The 18442-nt window shown below is 36.5% G+C and overlaps 1 protein-coding gene and 1 long non-coding RNA gene across 2 annotated transcripts; both read right to left on the bottom strand.

Moving 5' to 3' along the window:
• Positions 1 to 1648: 1648 nt before the first annotated feature.
• LOC131548309 (uncharacterized) lies at positions 1649 to 4003 on the bottom strand. Its single transcript, XR_009273115.1, has 3 exons — positions 3690 to 4003; positions 2646 to 2869; positions 1649 to 2364 (listed from the first exon to the last, which is right to left on the bottom strand). It is a non-coding gene; the product is annotated as an uncharacterized LOC131548309 (long non-coding RNA).
• An 8440-nt stretch (positions 4004 to 12443) lies between these two features.
• dleu7 (deleted in lymphocytic leukemia 7) lies at positions 12444 to 14845 on the bottom strand. The gene is made up of 2 exons (XM_058779629.1): positions 14358 to 14845; positions 12444 to 13517 (listed from the first exon to the last, which is right to left on the bottom strand). Exons 1-2 carry the CDS (start codon positions 14739 to 14741, stop codon positions 13311 to 13313), a joined length of 591 nt encoding a protein of 196 aa, XP_058635612.1. The 5' UTR covers positions 14742 to 14845; the 3' UTR covers positions 12444 to 13310.
• Between the last annotated feature and the right edge of the window lie 3597 nt (positions 14846 to 18442).

Below are 18442 nucleotides of genomic sequence, written 5' to 3'. Positions count from 1 at the left end.
TCTGTAAACAGATAGGAAAGAAATCGCATGTTTATTTTAGATCTGTGTGGCAGCAGCCAAAGACTATTAGCATGTTTTTCTTGAACCTTTGCCATGGCGTTAGAACTGGTACACCGTTGTCGCTTGCGAAAACACAATGGCGGCACCATGGGTGGAAACTTGCAGACTAATGGGCAATAATATTATAATAAGATCCCCTTTCTACGTCACGGGGGGAGCACAATCTGGGTGGCTCGTTTTTTCTTACCAAAAAAATTTACTATGTTGTTCTTTTTAACGTTTTTTTGGGTTGATAGATGCACCGGGGACCTGATTATAGCACTTAAATCATGAAAATCTGTGTTTGTGTTTCCGTGTTTGTCACTTTTAAATGATTCAAGTAATTATTATTGCATTGTGTGAAAATGTGCAGCTTATACATTCTGGTAAACATCTCATTTTGTGTTACACACAAGAAAGAAAGTCAAATACATTTGAAACAACAAAAGGGTCAATGATAACATAATTTTTATTTCTTGGATGAACTATCCCTTTAAATGAAACAGTATGTGTTTTGTCTAAGTAAAGAAATGGTAAACACAGAAACCCTCCCAGGAATAATTTTCTACTTTGGCCATTACGTGATTGTCTGGTCTAAAATTCTCCACCACTAATGTGCTTTAAACACTTTGGTTAGTCTAAACCAGGAATTAACTTCAGTGTCTGGGAAGCAAGCACAATACATGCACCTATGAAACAAATGCCACTTGATTTGGTAAGAGAATAAATGTGCATTAAATATGCAAGACTGAAGAAAGTAATACTGTGGGGGTGGTGTAATAGATCTGGGGTGGTAACTGAAAGATTGTAGGTTCAAACCCCCAGGAAGGACGATCCACGTTAATGCCCTTGTCTAAGACTTATACTATATATCAAAATTGAATTGTAGGGGTGAGCAGTATAATTGTAACACTCAAGAAATTTTGAGTAAAATTTTAAAGCAGAACAAACTCACTAAAAACATATTGGTATATCCATGCATAATTCCTTCTTTCAGAATTACTGAAAGTTGCAGTAATATGGATTATTTTACAATTATTTGAGTAAGTCAAGTAAAAATGTCTTATGCGACTTTTAGTTTCATGGACAATTTTATTTTTACAATTTTCAATTACAAAAACAAATCTGTAAAGGTCATGTATAAATGTAAGTCTCCTCTAAGTGGAAATTAAATATATAAATTTACATTACAGAGCTATTTCAGTTACTGTTAAAATATAGTGTAATGAAATCAGCATCTGCCTTTGTTTACTTCTATTATAATTATATCTGACTTGATTAAGTAATACATTTATTTTTCTCAGGCCCAAATGTTTGAGGAAAAGTCTAAATGTGTTGCAATTATCATTACTGTCCTTACATAAAAGCAAAATGCAATGACATACAGCTTGAAAATACTAATCTTCTCAAAAATTATTTCAGAATGCATCCTTTCCACTAAACTGCAATCCATAATGCTATGATCTATAAGATACAGTATGTATTTAAGGTTAAAGTTACGTGTTGTGTGTATGTGGTTGTGTGTGTGAGGGTGTTCTTGGCTGCTTAAGTCAGCATACATTAGAGCAAAAGACTCAGAATAAGCACAGTGACATCACTGCATGTGGCTTGAGCCCAAGAAACACCTCAATGGTTTTGTGTGTTTGGCTTTCATGTATTTGTGTGTGTGTGTGTGTGTGTGTGTATGTGCAAAAAAAAAAAAGAGCGCAAGACTGAAAGAAAGATAACTAGACGATAAATCAAATCAGTAAGCAAAACAATGTTCTGATGAAAAGATACATTTTTAATTTATTACCTTCACTGCTTCATTTGATTTATGCCATTTATACTGGGAGTGTTTGTTGTCTTTTCACTACTGTTGATTTAAGCTTGTTGTCTACAAGTCCAAATTTCCTTGAAAACTATTATGATAGAAAGATTAAATGAATAGCTCACCAAAAAATGAAAAGTATTTTATCACTTACTTACCCTCATGTTTTTCTGAACCTTTATGACTTTGTTTAAAAAAAACCCAATGTTTTTGAAGTTTCTTGAAGATTTTGGAGTGTGTTTTAAAAGAAAATATTACTTTAGTCTTACATTTCAAAAATTCACATTTAATTCAATGTGTTTCTTGTAATTAATTGTGAAATTTACTAGCAACTGTCGCTTTTGTGCATATTTCTCTCCTGATTCAGATGAGACGGCACAAGACGTTAATTTATGGACTGGAGTCATGTGGATTTTTTTATCAGCTGTTTGGACTCTCATTCTGACGGCACCCATTCACTACAGAGGATCCAATGGTGAGCAAGTGATGTGATGATAAATTTCCCCAAATCTGTTCTGATGAAAAAACAAACGTATTTACATCTTGGATAGCCTAAGAGCGAATAAATCTTCAGCAAATTTTCCTTTTTGTTGAACTGTTCCTTTAAAGTTCTGTTTAGTTGAAATACTTATGCCAGCTCTTAACTTGTGTATAAACATAAACTAGTCTAAATGGATATGGGAGGGTTTTGTGGAAAAACAACAGATCTGTCATTCATTTCCATCTAAACTTACACTGGATTTACGACATGCAAAATGAAAAATAATCTTCATTTTAATAGCCACTAAACACTCACCAGTGCAAACAATGCCACGCTCCAGGGCCTACAGAACATAAAACAGGTCCCATGAAATGCCCATGCCTCATCCACTGTAACGTAAGCCATGAAGTTTGATTGAACACGGGCCCGAACCGATCCCTCACACACTTCATCTATCACTGGGCCTCGCTGAGAACGCACGTCTCAGGGGAGCGAGCCAGTTCATCTCGTGGAGCCATCTCTATTGACCTCCGCTGTCGCTGTAAAACAAACAGCCATCTGTAAAAAGCATCCTGACAAAATATTTACTGTGAATGACAAATGAGCGAGGGGGGGGGTTGTTTTTGGCTGGCCAAAGGAAAGCCTATGCACAGTTAACTACCATTAAGTGGGGTTGACAAAATTGAAATAGAAGTTTTTCTGGACATCTATGTATTGAAACTGATGTATAATTGAGAAATAAGAGGTGGCAAAAAAAGATGATAGAACAGAGGTTCTCAACCTTGGGGTCTCAACCCCATGTGTCACCATTTTTTTAATGCCATATTTAAAAAAAAAAATACATACCTATAGCATATTGAGGACTATATGATTTTTTTGTCTTTCAGTCCATGTTTTAGTTTAGGCCATCTAATTTAGTGTATTCATTAAACGTAACAAAATTCACTCTTAGCATTTAAAACAGGGAAAACTGACCAAAAATATTGATGACTCATCCTGCACTACACTCATATTTGTCCAATCAAATGCTCTAGATTAGAATGTGAAAGCCCCTCCCCCTTATACCATTTTAAACCCAATTTCAAAAGAAAAGTAACTATTTTACGTAGCGATTTCATATAATCTGATTCGTGCCGAAACATGATTTTTAGAAAAAAGTAAGCATAAAAGTCCCCTCCTACCCAATCATTAAGTCTAACCATCAATGGCACCTAATCATATTGTAAGAAAATGTACAAATAAGAGCGGACAAATTCACACGAATTAGCCATCAATTACAAATACAAAAGGTGTACTTTGGTTGCTTAAGGCAAGTAAAGACTTGCATATCGACTTGACATATGCAAATTACTCACAAACCTGTTGACAACTGGTTTATGTTTGAAGGTTGACTCCCTGTTTGCGAGAGTAGTTTGATAAGTAGCCGGTAAAATTGACCGGCAAAAAAAGCGATGCACATTAAAAACATACGGCAGCGTGCAGCTTCGGCGCTGACTGGGTGTGATGTGATCTGTATGAGGTAATGGCGGGTAAAGGTAGTGAGGTAGTTTTATGACCCTGGCTCGTGCCTCCCCTGCCTCCAGCTGACACTATCGCAGTCTAATGAGAATAAATGTGATTCCAGCCCCGAGATGTCCGGCAGCATGCACCTTCTTGCGCGCGTCTGCCGCTGATAGTTTCTGTAGGAGGAGTGTGTGTTTAGGGAGTGGAGCGTACGCTGTTGATCAAATGACCGCCAGTAAATCAAATCACCATTCCCTTTATTTTTTGTGTGCCATTTTTTAAACGAAGACGTCACCTTCTCTCGACTGTCCCCTTGAAGAGACAAGTAATGAAAGGAAAGGAGAGTGGATGGGGGGTTAACGGTTGTCCGTACGGATACAGTGACCCTGAGGCTCCGTCTGAAATGATCTGCACTGGGCAGCGAGAGCAACCATTCAGCCTGACTTCACCCGATCAGTAACGTGCCAAAGTCACCCAGTGCTGATGACATCATAAAGGATGATGTAATCCGAGAATTCCAGACTAGCCCTCGTGACTATTTTCAGAATCGGAAAACTTTTCCAAACGAGTAGCACTAGGGTGAAAAAAAAAATCCCTAATCCCTCAATTAGAACTGAAAATTTAATTTAGATGCCAAAAGCGGTTGCTTTGCCAATGAGAGAAAGCAATGAAAATCTTAATGGAAACCACAGAATAGGTTTATGCTATTATAAACTGGGCTACAACCTGGAGCCTAGCAACCATTATAGCATTATATAACTTTTGAGTAATATAGCATTACGCACTGGAAATTGTTGTTTATAATTTTTATTCTATTGAATGCAAAGTGTAATTTCGAACTTTTGGAAGCATGGTGTAGGCCTACATAAAATGTATTACCTATAGTTATAAAGTTAATACCGCTATGATTCCATTTGTTCTTTCAGTCTGTCATTACAATCGTTCTCTTCAACTGGCATACCATTTCACACCCTTGTAGCTATATATTCTATAATAATATATTTATTGCATGTAATGCATTATATATTATTGTGCTTTATAAATTGATAACAAATAACTATGATTTTGGAGCAACAAGTCAAATTTATTTAAGTGAAATTTACAAGGACAATAATCCTAAATTTTAATTTCTGATATAAACAATTTTCAAATATTCATACATCCACATTTCAAATCCTTGCTAGGCTATAGTCTATATAATGTCTTACAGTACAAACATTTTAAATATAAAATAGTTTACACATTTCTTTTATTTTTAAATAGTTTTATACAACTTTTTAAGTAATTATTCACCCCAAAGTGAAAATTCGGTCATCATTCTTTCGCCCTTTCGCCAAACTTCATGGGGTTCAGTGTTGTTGCTTTGACTTTGTGGACAAAACATTCTTTAAAGTAACTTTCTTTGTGTTCTAAAGAAGAAGAAGAAAAAAAAAACAATCATGCAGGTTTGGAACTGACTGATTTTTCATTTTTGGATGAAGGATAGGCCCACTCCTTGAATGTGTTAGCTGCACAATTACTACTGCTTAAATGACAAACCAATGAATAACCATAACTGTCTTGAATTCAAAAGTCCCTAAAAATTGACACAAAGCTGACTGTTAAAGTGTAAATGTGGGTGTGTTTTTTGTGGGTGTAAAGGAAGCTCTCACTCACCTCTGTCCTGAGGCTAACCCTCCCACTCACCCACCTCAGTAAGCATGAGCCTAATTCAAACCATGTGCCTCCAAATTGAAAACATGGATTCAAAATGGAGTATTTGCTTTTTCACTGACTAATGTCTCCCAGGAGACACCTTCAGCTGGTCCAATTGTGTCAGAAAGAGGGGCAAGGGGCAATGTTGAGTGTTCATAAGCCTTCAGTTAAATGCTCTTGCATGAGCTTAAGTGAACACAGCACTGCACATATACATGGAGTGTGTTAGAATCCGATCTGGGACGATTTCTGACATGAAGGCTTCATTTCAGAGCAGTCACCTGAATGCTGGTGTCCGCAATATAAACTGTGAGATAAATTATCTTCGAACATTTGTTGAGCCTGCGGGTGTGTGGTGTGTGTGTGTGTGTGTGTGTGTGAGAGAGGCAGGGAGTGATTTGAGTTATAACGCCCAAACCCTAAGAAAATAATCCAAAAAGAGGATTGCTGTAACCTGATTTGCTTTCTTTACACAGCAATGGTTGAGAGAGGTGGAAAAATAAGTCATGGTTGTAAAAGCAGAACTTTGAATGATAAACTTTACATTTATAAGATTGGTATTCCAACACACCTTGCATAACGAAGATCGCTCCTTACTCTCTCAGTACAAAAGTTGTCACTGGGCCGGTACAATATAGTACCTTTTCAAAAGGTACTATATTGTACAATTTAGGTACTAATATGTACTTTCAAGGGGTGCCAATGACAGCTTTTGTATCTTTTTTTCTGAGAGTGTAATGGCATCTAATGTTGCTTAAAAACCTTTAACATTCACGGAAACTTTCCATTCCACAAAAGGTTCATTATAGTGGAAAAAGGTTCTGTTAATTTTGAAAATGTTCTTCAGACTATAGAAAGGTTCTTTTAAGAACTGATCTCTGAAAGGTTCTTTGGGGAACCAAAAATGGTTCTTCTATTCTGAGTGAAAGCCATTCTGCAAACAAAACCATCTGAACCTTTTTTTTTTCTTCTTCTTCTTGAATTAGATCCCTGGAAACTTTTCAAACCCTTCACAGGTGCTGAGCTCAAATTTAGTCTGTGGTTCAAAACAATAGTTTATAGTCACGGCCTCTGGATTGTGGTTCAGATTAGTCAGACAGTGATACATCTTGTAACCAGAATGAGGTTTATTGACAATGAAACCAGTTCTGAAGGCTCAATTTAATGCAAGACACATGAACAATAAGAAATAAAGAGATTCGGTGAAGGTTAATTGACTTATGAGATACTGATTGAAAGCTTGATTTGATACCTCAAATTCACATTCCCAAGGTGATGCCATGGCAACCACAGAATGACCTCAGCACTGCATTACATCATATTGTCAAGCAGAGAAAGGGGTTCTTCCCTACGCTTGACTCATGCTGATAATGAATCTCAATTGTGAGACTTTGACTATGTGTCACTCTTTTTGCATTTGCACTGCTTTTATAATGCAAATATGAAACCAGTCACACACACACATACGCACAAGAAAAACTGTTGTTAATGTGTGACCCTGCACAGATGGAGTCAAGTCAGGGGCAAATAACTCTGAAAGCAGTTTAGACCCGATTTCATCCTAATCCCAATTGAAAAAAGAGATCCGAGTTCAGAATATCCGTTCAAAAAGCTATTAACCCCAAAATTAAATTCAGTTTCAATTTCAAAATTTCTGGCTCGTATTCAAAACCAGGAATTTTAAACCTTTACCTCCCATTCAGACTCTCAGCCAATGTCACAAGAATTAAAGTTCTCTATATTTTATAACAGTTGAAAACTCATTTTTAGTTGTTCCTTAAAACAACAAAGTACTGTAGCCACAAATCCCTCATTAAAACATTTAAAGAAGTGTTGTGATGATCCTCTGTGAGTACAAGCACAATAGTGGCCATCAGTTTCCTGTTTTCTCATAATGACTGACTTACTCACAAAAGAGTCAGAGGCCATTCTGATGGGAAATGAGCCGTAGCAATGGGAACGTTACTATCACACAATTTTCAGAGAAAAAATAAACAAATGTGGATTGAAGGTAAGACTTAAATCCACAATGCAAGTATTATATTCTTTCAAAAAAAAAAAAAAAAAAAGTCTGACATCAAAACAGAAACTTTTTGAATTACACAAAGACCTTTTATATAGTTCTCACCATCTATGGTGCTTTAAAGAACCCAGAAACAAAAATATATTTAAGGACCATGTAGTCAACTCAAGCCAGGATAGGTTTTAAATTTAGTCTAAATCACTCAGTAAGGACTAGCTAGTTTGGTTCCAAAATTTCTTTGAGGTTACTTTCCAGAAATTGGTAAACTTTCCAGAAAATGGAGTAAATTTATAAACTTTCCAATTGATAAACTTTCCAGAAATTGGAGGAAAATATTTGTTTCATTATTTTTTTCTTGGGTACTTGGGTACATATATATATTTTACTGTGATGACATATGGACCACAAAACCAGTCTTAAGTGTCAATTTTTCGAAATTGAGATTTACACATCATCTGAAAGCTGAAGAAATAAATAAGCTTTCCATTGAAGTATGGTTTGTTAGGATTGGACAGAATTTGGCCGAGATACAACTATTTGAAAATCTGGAATCTGAGGGTGCAAAAAAATCAAAATATTGAAAAAATGAAGTTTTTATACATTTACGGTAAGAAATATACTAAATATCTTCATGGAACATGATCTTTACTTAATATAATAATGATTTTTGGCATAAAATAAAAATTTATAATTTTGACCCATACAATGTATTTTTGGCTATTGCTACAAATATACCCCAGCGACTTAAGACTGGTTTTGTGGTCCAGGGTCACATATGATCTATTAGACTTAACATAACATGTAATAGACATGGGGGAAAAAATATGGAATTGGATTGGATGTCAAATTGGAGGCCGAAGCGTACTTTACAGAAAAATGGTTGTTGATGGAAAGAAGGTTCTTTACTGACACGACTACAAAGAACCACAGAAGAACCATTATTCTTAATAGTGCAATAGAGACTGATGGTAATTATGTCAATGGAATTGCTTGAGGGGATCAAACTTATGGCATCTGTTTCGTAAACATGATTTTATGTGACACTTACTTTGACACACAGCTAAAAAATTTGTTTGGAAAGGTAAAAGGAATCAACTGTACCTGTGTTGTGCTGTTTTGCTGAACAGGAATGCAAAACCCCCAAAATTGAACATTAGGCTCTCCTATTCAGCTTCTATGAAAACATCAAGCAGGGTCTGTTTTAATTAAAAGACACTGTACAATTATTAACAAATGATAAAGTATTAATATCAACAGGAGGAATCTAAAATTAAAGTATGTATTTACAACACCCGAGGAGTAATTAAGTACAATAAATATCTATAAGACTGAAGAATCAAAGTTACTCAATACAAAAGAGACATTTCTTTCTCAAAAAAATCAAAAATCAAATACACTGCAAAAACATCACACATCTCAAAACCACGAAACACACCAGTCACGAAGATTCTCGTGACTTCATTCAAACACATTTCATTTCAGCTGCAGGCCGTGATCGTGAGGTCCCACCACACCCTTCACAGCCTATTTTAAGATTCTCAGAACTAAAAATAACTCTAATAATTCTGTTTCTTTAGTAGAGGGAGCATCTGGAAGGCTGAACGTGGGCACCCGGGTTCAATAAGATCACTCACGGATGCGTCACCCTCCCTCTGATTGGATAATGAATCATACATTGAGAGTGAAGCGTGCGGGAAAGCCCCGCAGTGAAACACAGTGGAGGTTCTATTCAGCGTGAGATTGAGCCCCAGAGATAGACGTCTAGGGGCCAGGGCCAGGGCCACCACACACACACGCACACACAGTGCTGGAGAGTAGGGGGTCATCATCCACCACCCACTCGCAGGGTGAGGTTTCACTCACTCACACACACACACACACACACACTTCCAGTCAGTCCCCCCACTCTCACAACCACCCCAGCGGCCCATCTGGCTCTGCATCAGAGGAAAAAATAAAGAGCGGAGAGATGAATAGAAAGAAAAAGATGAGATAATGACATGACCAAACAGGAATATACACATCATGTCTGCTGTATGACAGTCCATGAGAAAACGGAGGGGAAAGTGGATGTAGATAAAGAATTTAAGATGATACATTAGAGCGGGGCAAGTTTCACAAATGGAAATGTCACAATGGCTGCTAACTGTTAGGATTTAAATCACAGATAAAACCATGAATTCCATTCCAATGGTTTTGTATGCTAGTTTTAAACGCCTACGTCCTAAATTTGGATCATTTATAAATAATGAAAAATTTGTTAACTAAAATTCCACTATCATGTATCTGTTATACACTCTCAAAAAACAAAAACAAAAAGTTACAAAAGCTGCTGGGGCAGGTACAAAAAGTACAAAATTGGAACATTTAGTTACTAATATACACCCCATATTGATAAATAAGGAACAAAGGTATACCTTTTTTACCTGAGAAAAGTGTAGTGTAGCTGCTAGTGAATATAAACATATAATGAAGTAGATTTTAAACTAAAGTTAAAATTTGTAAATTTGAAAAATTAACAGTGTAGTAATTTCAGTAATAATGCAATATTTTGTAAGACATTTTTTCATTGTTGATGATTCATAAATAGAAAAGACACTGTTTTGAAAAGCCATATACTGTTTATAAACTACCTTCCAAATGTTTGGGGCCTGTAAGATGTGTAAATGTTTAGGAAAGACATTATGCTCACCAAGGCTGCATTTATCTGATCAAAACTACAGTAAAACATTTTTCAGCATTATTACTCCAGTCTTCAGTGTCACATGATCCTTCATGATTTGATGCTCAAGTAACATTTATTATTATCATGTTGAAAACAGTTGTGCTACTTAATACTTTTTTTGGAAACAATAATAAATTTTTGAGGAACAGAAAGTTTAAAACAACAGCGTTGATTTGAAATAGAAAACTTGTGTAGTGAAATGTTCAATAGATTTTTTTTTTTTTTTTTTAGCCAAGTAGCCAGGACTACTGATGAACAGTATGTCCAAAAGTTTTTTTTTTGGAAAACAAAAATTTTCCATTGAGACAAATTGCCCTGCTGTATCTTCTTCTTTTTTTTTTCGTGGGCAATAATGGTAGAAATGTTCAATAGGTTGTTAAGATAGATTTAGCCAAGACTTTAATATACATGCCTATACAGAAAAAAATATATATATTTTTTTTAATAAACCCACTCTGATATAAATATAAATATAAATATTCACACGATTAAAAAGTGTGACAACTAGACCTAGTTTCACCTATATATATATATATATATATATATATATTTTTTTTTTTTAAGAAAAACATGTAAACTCCTAATCAGGCAGTTTTGAAAGAAAGGAAAAAAAAACATAAAAGAGGCAAATGGGTGAAAAACGTGCATGCAGTCTTCGGATGTTGTGGAAAAGTCAAGAAGTAAGACAATCAAGCACAAGTTAGGAGAGAGAAATTTAAGACATAAGAATTAAATGTTGACAACGTTTAAAAAAAAACAGTGCGGGTGAAAGAGAGACAAAGACAGGCAGATACGGACCCCCAACAATGCCTGGCCTTTTCCTCTGGTCTTCTTCTCACACAACACTCATCCTTTTACTCATCTGTCTGGGCCTGCTCTCGCCATGTCCCAGGAAGTGACATAATACCCCAGCCATCCATCCTGCTAGACACTGTCTGCAGCCGCAGCACTAGCTTCTCATTGGCCTGTCAAGAGCCCACGGTGGTTCAACCCAGACCTCCACGAGCCTGGGGTTGCTGAGTTCAGGCGGTCTTGTGGAAGTTGGTGCTAAACAACAGCAAACAACAACGTCATAAAAGACCAGCCCTTAGGACACAAAATGTCAAACACACTCCTCAGGAAGTTTGTGAAGGGCCTCAAGAAAGAATGAAGGTGCACTTACAAAATAATTCCAGGGGGGGAAATACTGTTAAAAGAAATTAAAGTAACTAGTTTGCAGTAGTATCTTTTATTTGGTAAAAGCTGCTTATTTTCAAACACTGCCCTGCAGTTCAAATGGTTAGCCACTTGAGAATTTATTTTTAAAACTAGTAGAAAAACCCTACGGAGGTTTCCAACATTTATGGATATTACGAGGTAAAATGAGAAGTTTGAAGTTTTAACTGACTCAGCTGTTTTTAATTCAGTTTTAAGTGGTCATCAACACTTCCTCTGTTGGATGGTAAATCTTAAATCTGGAAAACATTTACTTGTGTTATTACTGAAGTTAAGGGATCTTCGCAGCTTCACACATAATCATTCAATTTAATATATGAATCAGATGACACGTGATGACATCTAATGGATTCCCCAACTCCAGTGGTTTTGTGGCAGTTGTATTCTGTGAAGTCACTAAACATATAAAATGTGTGCATGGCGTCCTCTACTGATCAGACTTGACATGGCAGTCTCAGAAAGTCTTTATTCATCCTAAACGAGTTTCTTACACTTTTTGAATGAATTCCTCCCTTTGTCTAATACAATATAATATATCTCTTGTATTTCTGCTCATTGATAAAACTTTATGCTATCTGTTATGACAAAATTGGGATTATTGATATATTAAAATAAACCACTATTCAAGAACTGTATCTTCTTCGATAAAACAATAGTTACCACGGAAATATAATCTCAGGCTACATCTTGATTCTATGTGATTTTTTAATATATTACTAATTAATTTAAATGCTTTAAAGTACTTCGCATACTTAAAATAAGTCATCCTGTCCTGCTTGTCCGATCTAAATGTACATTACTTAAAATAGTACTTCTATTCCAAGTAATACAAGATTGCTCATAATTGTTTGCTTAGAATTTGAGTTGTTGTAAACTGTTCTAGACCACAAAGCGTCCAAATATTTAATCATTTAAAACCTAACAGCTTTCTGTAAATAAACACCACTTAACATGATATTTTGTTATTTTAATGTGTTCACATACATACATTTATACATGTGAGAAAATTCTCCAGTAGTTTCTGGGCCAGAGCATCACTGTTCATTCACATTAGACCCCAAAAAACACTTGAATTTTCTTCAGAGAGTGGAGCACAAGACGTTTCTGCTAGCAAAACGCTGGTTTTGTGCACCATCTAGTGACAAGAGAGGATTCTACAAATGCTATAGTATCATTAGCAAACACAGCAAAAGTGTATATTCATTTCAGAATGCTCAGACCAACAATTAAAGAGTCATACCTTAAATTGATAATCAGTTATTCAGGGATGATTGTGTTTGTTGTAACACTGAAAATGATTCCATTTGGAACATAGTTACACTGTGATGTCATAACGTTGGAATACACATAAACAAATGCATATTTTCACACACCCTCCCCCACCCAATTCACTCCTTAACTCTTTCTTTTTTTAGCAGGTGACAAAGGCGGCCACACCAGCCCATCCTGAGGTGTGACGGCCATCTCACCCGCTGAGCTGAGAGTGGATTCAGAACCATCAGCTGTTAGACTTGTTTTACCCGTACAGTCAGCTGAGCACAGATGCATGATACTGGTATGTGTCGAGAGAATGTTATTCTTAGGCTTGAGTACTGACTCAGGCAAAACAATAAATATGAAGCCAACTCTATAGGCAGATTTCATGGCAAAACACTTCTTGTGAAGATCAACACTGTCAATCAGAATCTGAAGCATCATCATACTTATCAAAGATTACAGATAGCTCACGGCTAGTTTATTTCCTGGGAAAAGAGGTAGTGTCTAAATTCATATCTGCTCCTGAGGTAGTTCCTTAGAATACAGAAAGTGATACTGATCTTCAGAATTCTGGGAAGGAGTTAGAAAGCTCCCTCAGTCTGTGAGTGGTCTCGGTGGATGAGAGGTTGTTTTCCTCTCGCACATATGAGAGTAGGTTACCCACAATAAGTCGAAGACAGTCCCGAAGTTCCCTCAAGTCTCTGTCCGAGCGAGAACCGCCTTCTGCAACAGCCATTCTCAAGCATATGTTCTTCAAGTCAACACTGTCCTGAAAGACACAAATACAAATAATTAAAAACAGCTTATAAATATAAATCGCAAGCAAACAAGGGCAGGTGAGTTTAGCGTGCAGCACTGGTCAAATGTTGACTGAATATTTATCATTTTAATATGTGACCCTGGACCACAAAACCATGCACGGGTATATTTGTAGCAATAGCCAATAATACATTGCATGGGTCATAATTATCGATTTTTCTTTTATGCCAAGTCATTAGGATATTAAGTAAAGATCATGTTCCATGAGGATATTTTGTAAATTTCCTACCATAAATAGGCCTATATCAAAACTTAATTTTTGATTGGTAATATGCATTGCTAAGAACTTAATTTGGACAACTTTAAAGGGGATTTTCTCAATATTTTGATGTTTTTGCACCCTCAGATTCCAGATTTTCAAATAGTTGTATCTCAGCCAAATATTGTCCGATCCTAACAACCATGCATCAGTGGAAAGCTTATTCGTGGTTTTGTGGTCCAGGCAGGGATATATTGCTATAGATATAAATGGCTGAATTAAACTGGTTAGTAAGCAGACAGCACATATGGGAACTCTTGTTTACAAAGCATCCCATGATGCACCTGCACAGCAGGAATCTAGACAAAAGACTGGCTACTTTGAAGCTAAAATAGAAAACATTTTTCATTTCACAGTATTTGATTCCTATCTGCGTTATTCGATAGTTTACATAGCTTTAATTGTTATACTAAAAATGCTATTTTATAAAATACAAACCCAACATAATTTGGTATTAGGGTAACTGTCGTGACAATTTGAGTCGTTACAGCACAAACTTTACAGTCTAGACTCTTATCAAAATCATCTTACCTTATGCTTGAGCAAACTCCTTCCGTACGAGACGTCTTTAATAAAACCTTCCTCTATAGATATGAGTCGCGTGAGTATCTCTAGCAGGCGCGCGAGGCAGCTCTCTCTCGCTCTCTCCGCGATAGTCTTCAGTCTGCGGGGCTCCTTCATCAAATCACCCGGACGCTGACCCTCGACATCTCTATTGCTGGTCGTCGCATGAGCTCGCAGGTCATTTAGGATGTTTAAGGCGTCGATTTGATGAGTTAAAGAGCAGAGCCCCATGTCTCTACCACCTGCTCGGCAGCCTAGAGCAGAGTCACTGTCGAGAGAGAGAGAGAGAGATGCGGGGCTCTGGTCGACAGCGTGACAAACGACCGGTTTTAAATGTTTTTGCTGTGGCATACTGTTTCTCCAACGACTTCCTCATTGTTTGTGTTTGGAGTGGATGAACGCTTGCTTACACATGCAAATGTGACCTGATAGTCCTGCCCTCTATCGAGATGCTCAGAAAAAGCGGCAAACTGAAGGAGGGGACTGTGTTTCACACCACCTGAGGTATTAAAACATTTTGTTGTGAATAAACACAAAAACCAGAAACAGTTAGCATTTTAAACCCTTAATTGATCATTTACCCTATCCCAGCCAAATCAGGTTGGTTTGAGTGTAGTTTTTTTCTTCCCAACAGCACATTTGGTGAATGTATTAATGCTGTCATGGCTCTTGATACTATTACTTTGTTTTTTTTTTTGTTTTTTTGCTATTCTGCAAAAACAAAATAACAGAACAATGGGAAAAAAGAACAAAAACAGATGACTTTGGTCACATTGTCACATTGGTTGCATGATTCCCGAGAAGAGGTCATAGTTGAAACTGTTTTATCAGGCAGTGCTGGCATTTCGCAACACAAATACTCCAATCTGAGATTTTAACAGAAATGAAAGAACCCAACAGCATTTCTTTGATGGAAAGTGTCAAAAGTTCTCACACATACACACAAGCTGGGTTTCCATGTTTTATGGGGACATTCTATAGGCATATCGCCTTATACACCTAAACCTACTCCTTACAGGAAACTTTGTGCACTATTAGATTTTCAAAAAACTTCATTCTGTATGATTTATAAGCTTGTTTCCTAATGGGGACCAAAAAATTTAACATGTTTGGATTTTAGATATTGCCATCTTTGTGGGGACATTTTGTCCCCATAACATAGGGTTTACCAGGACACCACACACACACACAGACACACACACACACACACACACACACACACACACAGACACACACAGACAGACACACACACACACACACACAGACAGACACAGACAGACACACACACAGACACACACACACACACACACACACACACACACACACACACAGACACACACACTCTTTATTACTACTATCCAGGGGATAAATTGGGATTTGTTGTGTGGGGGGGCTCTATGGTATCGAGCATATATATATATATATTAGTAATTTAACAATTTAGCAGACACTTTTATCCAAAACGACTTACAAATGAGGACAATGGAAATATACAGGTGCTGGTCATATAATTAGAATATCATCAAAAAGTTGATTTATTTCACTAATTCCATTCAAAAAGTGAAACTTGTATATTATATTCATTCATTACACACAGACTGATATATTTCAAATGTTTATTTCTTTTAATTTTGATGATTAGAGCTTACAGCTCATGAAAGTGAGTTTTTAAAAATCAGTATCTCAAAATATTAGAATATTACTTAAGACCAATACAAAGAAAGGATTTTTAGAAATCTTGGCCAACTGAAAAGTATGAAAATGAAAAGTATGAGCATGTACAGCACTCAATACTTAGTTGGGGCTCCTTTTGCCTGAATTACTGCAGCAATGCGGCGTGGCATGGAGTCGATCAGTCTGTGGCACTGCTCAGGTGTTATGAGAGCCCAGGTTGCTCTGATAGTGGCCTTCAGCTCATCTGCATTGTTGGGTCTGGTGTCTCTCATCTTCCTCTTGACAATACCCCATAGATTCTCTATGGGGTTCAGGTCAGGCGAGTTTGCTGGCCAATCAAGCACAGTAACACTATGGTCATTGAACCAGCTTTTGGTACCTTTGGCAGTGTGAGCAGGTGCCAAGTCCTGCTGGAAAATGAAATCAGCATCTCCATAAAGCTTGTCAGCAGAAAGAAGCATGAAGTGCTCTAAGATTTTCTGGTAGATGGCTGCGTTGACTGTGGACTTCAGAAAACACAGTGGACCAACACCAGCAGATGACATGGCAGCCTAAATCATCACTGACTGTGGAAACTTCACACTGGACTTCAAGCAACATGAATTCTGTGCCTTTCATTAATTAGTGAAATAAATCAACTTTTTGATGATATTCTAATTATATGACCAGCACCTGTATATGCATTATGTGTGTGTGTGTGTGTTTTGTTTTTTTTCAAATATGATTTATTCTAATGCAATATTCTCATCGGTTTTCGATCAGCTGTGACATAGGCTATAAATCTGCATGTTTTTTTTATAATTTATCCAAGGGCTTTTAAAAATTCTTTTACCTTTATAGAGGGCATTTTCCCACTAATCTCATTAACTTTCATTTCAAATTCTTACATTTGATCTATAAATTCAATTATAATAATATTGTTATTATCTATACGTTATCAAATTAATTAATTTACACTGAAAAATACAACTACATTAAACTATGAGATTCTTTAAAAAAAAAAAAAAATATGATACTGTACAAAGAAAGGATTTTTAGAAATCTTGGCCAACTGAAAAGTATGAAAATGAAAAGTATGAGCATGTACAGCACTCAATACTTAGTTGGGGCTCCTTTTGCCTGAATTACTGCAGCAATGCGGCGTGGCATGGAGTCGATCAGTCTGTGGCACTGCTCAGGTGTTATGAGAGCCCAGGTTGCTCTGATAGTGGCCTTCAGCTCATCTGCATTGTTGGGTCTGGTGTCTCTCATCTTCCTCTTGACAATACCCCATAGATTCTCTATGGGGTTCAGGTCAAGCGAGTTTGCTGGCCAATCAAGCACAGTAACACTATGGTCATTGAACCAGCTTTTGGTACCTTTGGCAGTGTGAGCAGGTGCCAAGTCCTGCTGGAAAATGAAATCAGCATCTCCATAAAGCTTGTCAGCAGAAAGAAGCATGAAGTGCTCTAAGATTTTCTGGTAGATGGCTGCGTTGACTGTGGACTTCAGAAAACACAGTGGACCAACACCAGCAGATGACATGGCAGCCTAAATCATCACTGACTGTGGAAACTTCACACTGGACTTCAAGCAACATGGATTCTGTGCCTTTCATTAATTAGTGAAATAAATCAACTTTTTGATGATATTCTAATTATATGACCAGCACCTGTATATGCATTATGTGTGTGTGTGTGTGTTTTGTTTTTTTTCAAATATGATTTATTCTAATGCAATATTCTCATCGGTTTTCGATCAGCTGTGACATAGGCTATAAATCTGCATGTTTTTTTTTTATAATTTATCCAAGGGCTTTTTAAAAATTCTTTTTACCTTTATAGAGGGCATTTTCCCACTAATCTCATGAACTTTCATTTCAAATTCTTACATTTGATCTATAAATTCAATTATAATAATATTGTTATTATCTATACGTTATCAAATTAATTAATTTACACTGAAAAATACAACTACATTAAACTATGAGATTCTTTAAAAAAAAAAAAAAAAATATGATACTGTTCAACGAAATTAAAACGCCAGTAGTGAGCGTTTAATGAGTGAGTCATTGAGTCATTCATTCAAACGGCAGATTCATCAGATATTTATGCATGGGCTAATGATACTTTGACTCAACCGATTCGTTCAAAACACTGAATCATTCAGCAATGAATCGGATGGTTGCTTAGAGATGCGCAGTGGTTCCGCCAAAAAATATAAGTGACCTAACATTATTGTATTTGCTCATTGAACTGTTTATAGAACTATTAAACAGTCGTTATGGTGAAAACGTTGAGTGGTGTTGCCTAACATAACTGTATTTTAAATATAAAAACTTTCCATTTTGAATTTTTACCTCAGTATGTTGAGTTTCTTAGTGTTGCTCGTTTTGATTT

Source organism: Onychostoma macrolepis, chromosome 01, assembly GCF_012432095.1.
Source record: "Onychostoma macrolepis isolate SWU-2019 chromosome 01, ASM1243209v1, whole genome shotgun sequence".
NCBI lineage: Eukaryota > Metazoa > Chordata > Actinopteri > Cypriniformes > Cyprinidae > Onychostoma > Onychostoma macrolepis.
The sequence above is the reverse complement of the archived record's forward strand: the minus strand, read 5'-3'. Positions and strand labels throughout refer to the sequence as shown.

Excerpts from the sequence above, each read along its gene's own strand:
- dleu7 (XM_058779629.1), bottom strand. The coding sequence starts at position 14,741 with ATGCCACAGCAAAAACATTTAAAACCGGTCGTTTGTCACGCTGTCGAC. Across the intron at positions 13,518-14,357 it reads GGAGTTTGCTCAAGCATAAG|GACAGTGTTGACTTGAAGAA; the intron begins GTAAGATGATTT and ends TGTGTCTTTCAG.